At 33.3% G+C, this 11,097-nt stretch overlaps 1 protein-coding gene across 2 annotated transcripts in view; it reads right to left on the reverse strand.

The window, feature by feature from the left end:
• The window catches only part of LOC111407597, a 31,146-nt gene extending 22,346 nt beyond the window's left edge, over positions 1-8,800 (reverse strand). For both annotated transcript variants that reach the window (XM_023037198.1, XM_023037197.1), the window contains exons 1-2: positions 8,499-8,800; positions 5,700-5,772 (exon numbers count right to left, since the gene is read on the reverse strand). In XM_023037198.1, coding sequence (XP_022892966.1) covers positions 5,700-5,772; positions 8,499-8,731 — 306 coding nt within the window. In that variant the 5' untranslated portion in view covers positions 8,732-8,800. The remainder of the gene's footprint in view (positions 1-5,699; positions 5,773-8,498) is intronic.
• Positions 8,801-11,097: the final 2,297 nt, after the last annotated feature.

Here is an 11,097-nt window from a genome sequence, read left to right on the forward strand (position 1 = left end):
TTTTTTTTTTTTATGATAATGGGTGTCAGGGCCAGCTTACGGGCACCTCGACTAATCCCACGAGCCCTGAAGTTTACAACCAGGTACTCATCTTAGTGATTTTGAGGGGAATTGAACTGGTAACCATTGGGGAATAAACCCAAGGCCTGACGTTATTGAACTACATTTTAAACCTTATTCCATGTGGGAACTAAAAACTAAAAACTCACTATTTCTATTACTTGTACAACGATCCCGTACATTTGCGGATTTCACGCAAACAAGTTATTAGCGCCGTTGTCGGGGAATAACAGTTTTAATTTTAGTTTATATTATGTTCGATATTTTTTCTTTTTCTTTTTTGTTTTAGGCTATTTATTATATTATCTTATCTCTTTTTGTACAAATTCTCTCATGGTGACATCGGTTTATGCAAGATTCCAACGACATCGAGCTAGCTTCACTAGATCCCAGAAATCGAAAAGACTTTCAAACAGCACAAGAGAGAACAAAAAATAGCAAGGGTAATGGCTCAAAATCAGAATCAAATTCAAGATCCAATTCAAGCAGTACCTCCAGTTCAACAAAGACCCATCGCCAACAAGGGCCCAATATTGGTAGAGGATTATGTGAATCCAATGTTAGTACCAGTGCAACCGCCTATTGTCTACCCATCCTTTGGATAGGCAAACTTTCACCTTCAACCTAATGTCATCAATCTTTTCCAGAATCTTCATGACATCAAGTTCTTTGAGAAAACTACAGAAAACCCTCATAAGCACATACAAACTTTTTTGATTTTGTTCATTAGATGCCTTTCGGATGCGCCTATTCTCTCACACACTGAAGGAAGACGCAAAAGTTATCAGCCATGATGGAATGTCATTAGATGCCTTTCGGATGCGCCTATTCTCTCACACACTGAAGGAAGACGCAAAAGTATGGTTGTATTCACTACCTGCCGGGAATATTATATCATAGAATAACATGGTGCAAAATTTACCATGAAATTCTTGCAGCCATCTCGAGCCCACCAAATCAAAAACGAAGTCTATTATTTCAAACAGAGGGATCTTGAGACATTCGGAGGCATAGGAAAGTTTCAAGAGCACATTTAGGAAGTTTCCAAATCTTGACATTCCTTAGCAGGCACATGTGTATCTCTTCTACGATAGACTACACCATGAATTTCGCAACATGGCAGATGTTTCAGCGGGTGATTCAGTTATGACATTGGAGATGGACAATGCATTCAATTTGTATGAGAGGATTACTGAGAATCAGGCCAATTGGCCAATCGATAGGAAAGTTTTAAAGAAAGCAGCGGGGATGCACAACATAGATGCAGTGACAGTGTTAGTAGCACAATTGGAAGTAATAACAAAGAAGCTTGACAAGCTAACCCAGTTTGTATATCATACAGCAACGAGCTCCAATTTACGCAAGTTGTGGGATAGATTACATCATTGTCTGTTGCCTTTTAGCTTTCACTCACAATGGTCAACCTGTAGAAGTCAACTATGCATAGAACTATCAGAGGCAGCAAAACGAACCCTATCCCAACAACTACCATTGGGTCTAAACAAGCATCCCAACTTCTCATGGGTGGATAATTCGAATCAGAGATATCGGATGAAGGATAATCCACTAGTGGTTCAACAATAGTAAAAAAAAAAAGAGCATCCTTGAAGGATCTACCCTTAAGTACATTACCAAGACTGAGACGGTGAATTATGCAACTATTGAGCTCCGATCATTCACTTCCGCCACCCCTGTCAAGGGTTATGTGCCACCCATTCCATTCTCTTAAAGATTGGGAAGGCAGCCAACTGTGGAGCAGATTGAGGTCATCACTACTATGAGAGATGTTCAATTGCCAGAAATTATTACAAAGAGAAAAAGAGATGGAGAGCATTCACGTACCTATCCGAGGGCAAGAAATATTGAATGATCAATTAAAGCCCTCAGATAGCATACTAGTTAAGGCAACAGTTCCTATCAATACTCTTTCATCTCTAGTCCCGTTTCCTTAAAGGCTACAAAGCACCAAGCTGGAGAGACAATTCATCAAATTCTTGGAGGTCCTCAAAAAGCCGCACATCAACATTCCTTCCATTGAAGCAATCCTTCAAATCCCAAACTATTCCAAGTTTTTGAAAGAGATGTTGACTAAGAAGAATCAGCTACCCGAACACGAAACAATAGCTTTATGTAAAGAATACAGCATAGGATCCCTCCCAAACTGAAAGATCTAGGGAGTTTCACTTTACCTTACTCTATAGGAAATTTACATAATATAAATGCTTTAATTGATTCAAGCGCAAGTATTAATCTAATTCCTCTGCCTTTTTACATGAAACTAGGTTGGAAGATCCAAAAGCAGACTCCATAATCATGCAGTTGGTTGATAGATCATTAAAGCACCGTTACGGAATAGTCGAAGACATGCTTATCAAAGTGGCGGAGTTTATTTTTCCAACTAACTTTGTCATTCTAGACATAAAAGAGGCATATTGGATGCCAATAATCCTGAGCAAGCTATTCATATCTACAAGCCGAGCCTTGCTGGATTTTTGATATAAATGAGATAGTCCTGAGGGTGGAGGATGAGTAGCAGAGCTTCAACATGGAAAATCCACCCAAGCAACCTTCCTACTTTAAGGATTGCCAACGAGTGGATCATTGAACAAGCTACAAAAGCAGGCCAAATGAAGGTAAAATTGTTGGTAAGGACAACAATGAAAACTTGATTATATGGAGAGTCAAGGATGAACCAAATAAGTGCAACTAGTGTCTGAAATGCGGGACTAAAAATTTCCTTTTCAAGCCATCATGAAAAGCCTAAAAACAAGAGTTGAGTAAAAAAATTTAAACAAGCGCTTGTCGATACAACCCAATTGAGTAAAAAAATGTAAACAAGCGCTTGTCGATACAACCCAATACTTCTATCCCTTTTATTTATTCTACATTTTAATAGCTTAAGATAATTTAGAGTAGTTTTTATTCAATTTTAGGAACTATCATCCAGATCCAGTTTCCTCTTTGGTCCTCAACATGTTTGTAGGGCAGTAAATGGATCGAATCTGCCAAAATTCAATCTAATCCGTTAAGAATAATTATTCGATTCGATAATCCAACATATATTTGATTGTTAAATCCATATCCGATTAGCTATGTTATGGATATCCGATCTGATAACCCGACCCGAAGTTGAAAAAAATTAGAAGATAAAATTTGATATTCAACTCTAAGCCCTAGAATTAAAAGACCCAAATAGCTTTTTACCTAATTCTTGACCCACCTATTTATAGATTGTAAATTTTATAATATTCAAGTGAGTATCCAATAAGGGAAGTGAGAAGTTGGGAATAATAAAAGTAACTCCAACTATTAGCTCCTTTGGTTGTTTAATTTATAAAATAAATTAATTATTATTTTTATCTTATTTAAATTAATAAAAAAAATTAAGCCCTTGTTTGAGAAAAATTACATTACATTACATTATATTCTATTTTTCTCTCTCCTATTTTCAACCACACAATCTTCCATAAAATAATATTACACGTAAATCGAAAATTTTTCTTTCTTTTTCAACCACTCATTTTTCAAAAAACACTATTCTATACATTAAATTTTCCCCGTAATGGGGGCCAAACAGGGGCTAAATCACTTCAAATATTTCAATTAACAATATTATACTATTAACAATACATAAAATATATTATATTATTATAATAAATTGGATCAGATTGTTATTGGATCGAATTGACCTATATTCATATTTGCTTCATTTAGTAACGGATTATTGGATGCGAATCTTGATCGGATTATCGAATTGAGACCCTAAATCCATCTCCCATTAATTTAATCGGATTCGGATCAAATCCAATCTATTGACAGCCTTATATGTTAGTTGATATATTAGATGTTTGAGGTAAGTAACACTTTTTCCATGTATTAGATATTTAATGTTTTATCTAACCACATTGTACAGGAACATGATGTTGCGGAACACTAAAACTAACGTTGATCAAGGAGATAATGAGAGCAATAGGACAAGTGATGCCGGATACAATATGAGAACTATAGAAGAAGGGGGAAGGAGGAAGAAAAAGAGAGAGAAGGGGGAAAGAGAGAAGAGGGGGGGAAGAGGAAGATAGAAATTGTGGAGAGAAATCAATTTATTTCATTCAATCATATATAGGGTTTGAACTAATTATAATTGAAGTAAGAAAATACTCTAAATGAATCACCAATTATGTTTCTTAAAATAAACGTTAGAAATGGAAACTAAATATCCTAAAATCCATCCTAACTCTCCATCAACAAGCTAACCATTGAATTTTATCACGGGAATATTTTCTTCATTTTCTTTCCCACTCCTTTATATACGAACTTAAGATTTAAGACCTTGAGAACAATGTCTAATTTAAGTTTGGGGGTGGAAAACATGAGTATTCTTTTGTTTTGTGTGTTTTTGTATGTGTTTTATTGCCCTAGATATTAGAAAAATACACAATATATATATATATATATATTAAAATTTTGAAAATTCCAAAAAAAGGTTCTTTTTATGTACTTGCGTGAGTTTGTTGGCCTGATGACAATGAAAAATATATTTAATTGTGAAAGGATCTATGAATGGTGAATAGATTGCATGCTTACGTTAATATTTGCTTTTCCACATAAAGTTCGATATATATTGACCACACGAATTAAGTTAAGCATTGTGCAGAAATGAGTTGATTTCATAATTGGATAGGTTGAATTAGTGGACCATAGATCCTTAGACCAAATTTAAAATAATTTGGGGATATCACTGTTGTAAGAAGATGTTGAGATAAATGGAAATTCCATGTATGAAATTAAAAATCTTGTGTGGATTGTTAAAGGATATAGGATGAAATTGGGCGAAAGTTAGTTAAAGATAGATTTACTTGGACAGATGTTTAATGAGGGGCATTGCACTAATCAAGACACAAAAAAAATATTTTATATGAAAATCTCTCTTCATTACCTTTATGACTCGAGTTATTAAGCTTGTTGTAAAAGTGTTAAAACCTATTGCCCTAAAATCAAAGGATATAGGTATTAGAAATAATATCTACGGCATGTCCAATCATGTAGACAACCTATACTAAATGCATGATTTTCATATGAATTCGGGCTACGAATAAGATTGGATCGTGTTAATTATAGGTTGGTGTATCTTGGAAAAGAGCATTTAACATATTAGCATTATCGGTGGTCAAAAATGCAAGAAGTTAACTAGATTATTAATTGATAATTGAAATGGATGGAAATGTGGGAAATCATGAATTCAATACAAGCATTCACATTTGATAAATCCACAATTTACTTGCTTTATTATTATAGATTAGAACTAGTATAAACAATCACAAAATCACTCTTTTGTTTCACTACTCACTCAAATTTAATACTAACTATTGAACTACATTTTAAACATTATTCGTCTAGGAACGATAAACTCGAAACTCATTATCTCAAGTACTTGTACAACGATCTCATACGTTTGTGAGTTTTATGCAAACAGTCATTATCTACTATATTGCATCACGAGTTCTGATGGATCAAAGTAGAATCAATTCAATGGCTAAGATTTAATCATTTTACTAGTGGTTTCTTTACCTTCTGTAGTCTGAGACAGATGCAAAGCTATAGATGAATGAAACAAGAAGTCAGTTTATTGAGAGTCTTACCTTCTTTAACAGTGGAAGTAAAACTCCAGCTTTGCTAGGAACCTCCTCGTTTGCAATGGCAAAATCAATGCCTCTGCATTTTCCATATATTAGGCAGGCAGCAAAACCGAATATATGTTGTTCAGTCAGAATGACTGTATATGAATATATGGACAGAGAGAACAATATCTGACAATAAAATGTCTTCAGCGTTTCATTCCTTTCGTTAAAGAACAAGAAAAAGCACCAGAAAAGTAAAAACCATGCTCCATTGCTCCTCCGTGGCCGTCCTCTCCATCCCTAACATCTACGGTGATGTCAACATGGACCCACTCAAATTTTTCCAAATCTCTCTCGCTCTGACTAGTCACACGACTCACACCTATATTTGATTTGTTGTTTTACCTTTTTCTCTGTTTTGATTTTGGAAACTGAGAAAATTTTAAAATTGTACTTGAATTTTTGGTTTTCTGAAGTAGAGAAATTAAATGAAAGGAGTCATAGTAGCACAAGGTAAATTATTTGAAATAGATACAGAATGTCAGAGAACTATTAGGTGTCATATTGACTTATTGAGAAAGTGAAAAACTAATTATAAATTTGCTGCTGGACTAGTAACAAAGAATGGGTGAAAAAAAAAGTCAAAAAATAAGTCAATTTAAGATCTCAAAGGGTTAATGTGTGCCAAGAAAACTCTAAGGAAAAGAATTAATGAGATAAGAACTACCATAGACAACCACAAATCGAATTGATTACTGTTCAGTTTTTTATTTGATTAGTGCTAATGATTTAGAGTTCAGAACCTTGAGAGTTATTTAGAGAATCAAAAGCACTCCTCTTCTTTTGCAGTTTTAGCCCCTGCTATCTCTTGTACAGAATCTTGGATAAATTACTTGTGAAAATTAGATGGATTTTTGCCCATTCCAGACAACTATTACACGTTATTACTTCACATAATGAAGCCTTCGGCTCATCAAAGGCGGGCCTTGGTCGGTCCTGATGAAAAGTGTATTCCATGACAAGTAACGATCCTAAATCATCAAGCTATGACGTGAAATTCAAATACTCAACATTATTAAAGTATTTGAACATATACATTAGGCCCTTGTTTGAGCCACATTATATTCCTAAGAATGTATTTTTTAATAGTGTATTAATAAGAAATGTGTGGTTAAAAAACTAAAGAAAAGTTTTGAATATGCATATAATATTATTTTATTGAAAAATGTGTCATTGAAATGATGTTAAATCAATGTTTAAAAATGTATTTTTTTGAAAAAATGTGGCTCAAACATAGCCTAGATATTACTTGTCCAAACTCATGAGCTAGTCAAGTGAACTGTAGTAAGAACCTAGCCAACATTCAATCTAAAGCCAGAAAGCGTTTAAAAAAGGCAGAAGAAGAGAAAAGAAAGCACGTTTCATGTCAGTCAATGTTACCACCTTATGAATGGCACAACTCATAAACTAATAATAATTAATAAAGATTTTTGAGATATTGTTAAAAAATAGACATACCAGTCAGGATAAGTGGCGATAAGAATGAATTTTTAATCCATTGTAATGGTTGGGAGAATATATTTCTTCACTAACAAGGACCTTAATACAGTTGAATGAAAAGAAGTGAGCAGAATTAGCCAAGCCTTGATAATCTTGGACATAAATGAGATGAGGCTCCACTAACTAAATGTAGTTAACAATTAAAGTTACAGAAAACTAAGCGGTACAAAATTTAATATTAAGTACTCGGGATCTTGAAGACCCAATACAGGGCACTATCAGGCTTAAGTTCCTCAAATATCTCCTAATATATTACAAATGGCTATTTATATGTGGTTCCTGAGAATTTCTACAGATAAACTTAAAAAAATATTTATTTCAGTTTTAAAGGTACAAGGAGAAATCTAAGCTCTTTTAAGTGACAAAACGAAAAAGAAAAACTGAAAATGTATTATGCATTTTGTCTCTAAAGTTATTAAACACTAACATGGAGGAGTTCTAGTTTACAGCTTGCATGTATGGCTAAGCTTTAAAACTTTCATTTCTCATAGTATTTAATCCCATGTTTGAGCCCATTCTTTAAATTCATCTTTCTCCAAACTCATTTTCAACTGCACATTATCTCAATAAAATAATTTTGCAACTAAATCCAAACTTTTCATCACTATTTAACCACACATTTTCCAAAGTAATCACATTTTACAAAAATCTATTATAAGGAAAAGGGGCTCAAAAGAGGCTATTGTAAGTCTTAAGATATAAAAAAATAAAAATAAAAAGTATTTAAATCAATATTAAAAATGAGCATGTTTATACTTATTTTGAGGTAATGGTAGAGCTACTTTCAATAACATTGTTATGGTTCAACACAGGGGCGGAACTAGGGGAGGTTTTATAGGGGCAATTGACCCCCTAGATTTTGGGGGGAAAAAAAATATTGCTTAGCTTTTTTCTTTTTTTTTTTTTCCTTAGTTTTTTTTTTATTAGAAGATACCCTATAAATTTTATTTTTGCCCCCCTAAGCCAAGTTGTCTGGGTCCGCCCCTGGTTCAACAGCAAGAAAAAATTAACTTATTCATTAGTCAAATATAAATATGTCTAGCTAAACCCATCTGCAGCACAGGGAAAAAAAAATAATAATAATAATAATAATTTGGAATTCTGGCCTTTTTGGTGGGGGTAAGGTTGAGCAAAAATTTGGACAAAACCCATCAATAAAATGCATGGACTAGTAAAAATGCAGTAAAGCAACTTGTTAGTATTCAATATAAACCGAAGAATATAATTAAATTCCAAACATATGTTTATTAAGGAGAAAACCTGGCGAGGGAAATGCAGAGGTTAAAGAACGCGGCGGAGTCGTTGTTCGGCCCGTTGCGAATGTTAACATATAAACGACTGGCAACAGAAAGTATACTACGGGAAATAAGGTCCAACTGGTTTGCCGGTACTTCTGCGCCACCGCTGCCGTTCGTTTGCGTTCCCGCCAGTGCCGCCAGTGGCTCCATCGCCGGTTCCGGTTCCGGTGCCGGTGCCACCCAAGTACCTGCCATTGTTTCAGTGCCAGTTCTCTCTCTCTCTCTCTCTCTCTCACACACAAACACCTACCAGTCGGATTTTAATTTTCTTTTTTCTCTATTACAAAATGTGGAAATTTTTATTGAAAATTAGGGTTTTATTACTGGAGAATGAAAATTACGTTTTTTTTTTTTTTTGCTTTTCCTTTTCGCGGATTGCGTGTTCCTCAAGTCTGTCAGGCTATTGATTACTTCTTCGCGGTATCAGGCTTGACTCTAGAGTCACAAATAAGCCACCACCCTGATTCTTAATTATTGAAATAATATTTTTTTTTAAAAATACGTAATTAAGAAAGTACATACCTTGTAGTACGTCCACCCTATCATAGAGTAACACGTGTAGAATTTTAAATTAATTTTGCCAATTATACATTTTTTAATTAAAAAGTACATTGTGCGTATCTTTTAATATTTCCATTGTCTCTTTCCATTATAACCCTAGTTTAACGCCCATTACGTGAAAAAATTAATATGTGGAATGGTATTTTTTTTAAAAAGAGTTGTTAAAAAAGAATGAAAATTTTTCTATTTAAGTGTAATATTATTTTATGAAAAATTGTATGATTGAAAATATGAAAGAAAAATATAATGAAATTTAATGTAATGAGGCTCAAACAGGGGCATAGTTTGTTTTTAAAGATTTTTCCTTTTTTATTTTACTTTTCAAAAGGGCTAGAAATCGCTTTTTAAACTAAAGAAGCAAAAAAATTGTCTTGAATATAATTTCAAGCCACATTAGAACGTATATGGCAAGAGTTCCTAACAAATAACAAAATAGTAATAACACTTTTAATAAACAATAATGTCAAAGCAAAAACACTTTCATTAAAGAAGACAATATTTAATATTGTCTAAAAATCGTCATAATGTATCTCAATTTATAGGTTGAAATTTAGCAAACTAATTGCACCATAAACCTCTTTTTATCTTCTACAATAACATCAACTACAAAATATCATACTTTAATCCCCTGAAAAATGTAAATAAAATTTACAAATCAAATTCATTGGCACAAAACTTAGAACTTCATCAAATAGGTTTTATTTAATGAAGTTCATACCAGTGTTATATCAAAACTTTCACTATGCAATCATTAATCATTTCTCTGTGGATTATCAAAATTATAATAACTTGGATCCTACATAAAAATAATTCATTGACTGAAAATAATAATAATAATAATAATAATAATAATAATAATCTTAAAATTACCTTAGTCAAGTAATGCATATCGTTGCGGCCTTGAAGCATGCTTGAAAGGTGAAAATATGAATGCCCTGGAGTTAAGTGATGAATAAACGGGGTAAAGACAGTCAACGTAGGAGGAAATATTGGGTAAGGTGCATCACCATTAGTTTGATGATTGTCTTCTCCGATTATAGGGTAATAATCATAATTGACAAAAAATGATATATTATTTAAGAATTGGATAAGGGTAATAATTGAGGTAAAAAAGTAAAATAAAATAATCTTATTTATTATCTTTCTTTGCCTTCCTTTTTCTTTTCTCCAAAGTGCTTTTTAATCTTGCATTTGTTATTCCTTTGGCTTTCACAATTGGTGGATTTAATATTCTTGATTCATCCACAAGAGCATCACAAGTAAAATGATCATCCTCTTTTCTGAACTTTTGAGGCACATTGATAGTTCCTCATCCTTTTCAAGTAACTTCATTGCTTCCGTTAACTTTTCTTTGACAATCTTTGTTCCCGAAATTGTCATTTAGGTAACATTATAGACATTATTTTCTTCGTGCATCAACTCACTAAGGCGTAATGAATTGGAAGATTTTTCATTGTTTGCCATTGTTGACAAGTCACTTTTCTCATTACTTGCCGCAATTCCTTTCTTTGCCCCCTTTAGCCCACCTTTTCATTATGAACTGCGTTGGTATGCTAGTAAGATTATTCAAATCGAACACCTTTAAAGCATGTCGGCATAAAATCCCCAACGATTGAAATAACTTGCATGAACAAAAAAAATCAAATGTAAGGGAATTGTATTGGAGTTTGTGCACTCTTTGTTGACCTTCTTCAATTGCTTCATATGTGTAAAGCTCATAATCTCAACACACTTCTTTCATACTCATCTAATGCAACCCGTTAGCTCCTTTTCAAAAAGATTAAACATTTTTGGGTATATACATTAACTGCATAACTTAAAATACCACACCTTATGGAAAGACAAGGAACACCATGTTTTGCATCGATAATCATCCTACAATTTAGCCAAGTGCATTTCCTCTATTTTCTTCTCATAGTGGTGTACAAAATTAACAAGGTCTATTGTCTTGGTAAAAATTTGATGAAAGATATTATTTGTGCTCTCACTCCTTTGGGTAG

The sequence above is a fragment of the Olea europaea genome, chromosome 13 (assembly GCF_002742605.1).
Source record: "Olea europaea var. sylvestris chromosome 13, O_europaea_v1, whole genome shotgun sequence".
Taxonomy (NCBI): domain Eukaryota; kingdom Viridiplantae; phylum Streptophyta; class Magnoliopsida; order Lamiales; family Oleaceae; genus Olea; species Olea europaea.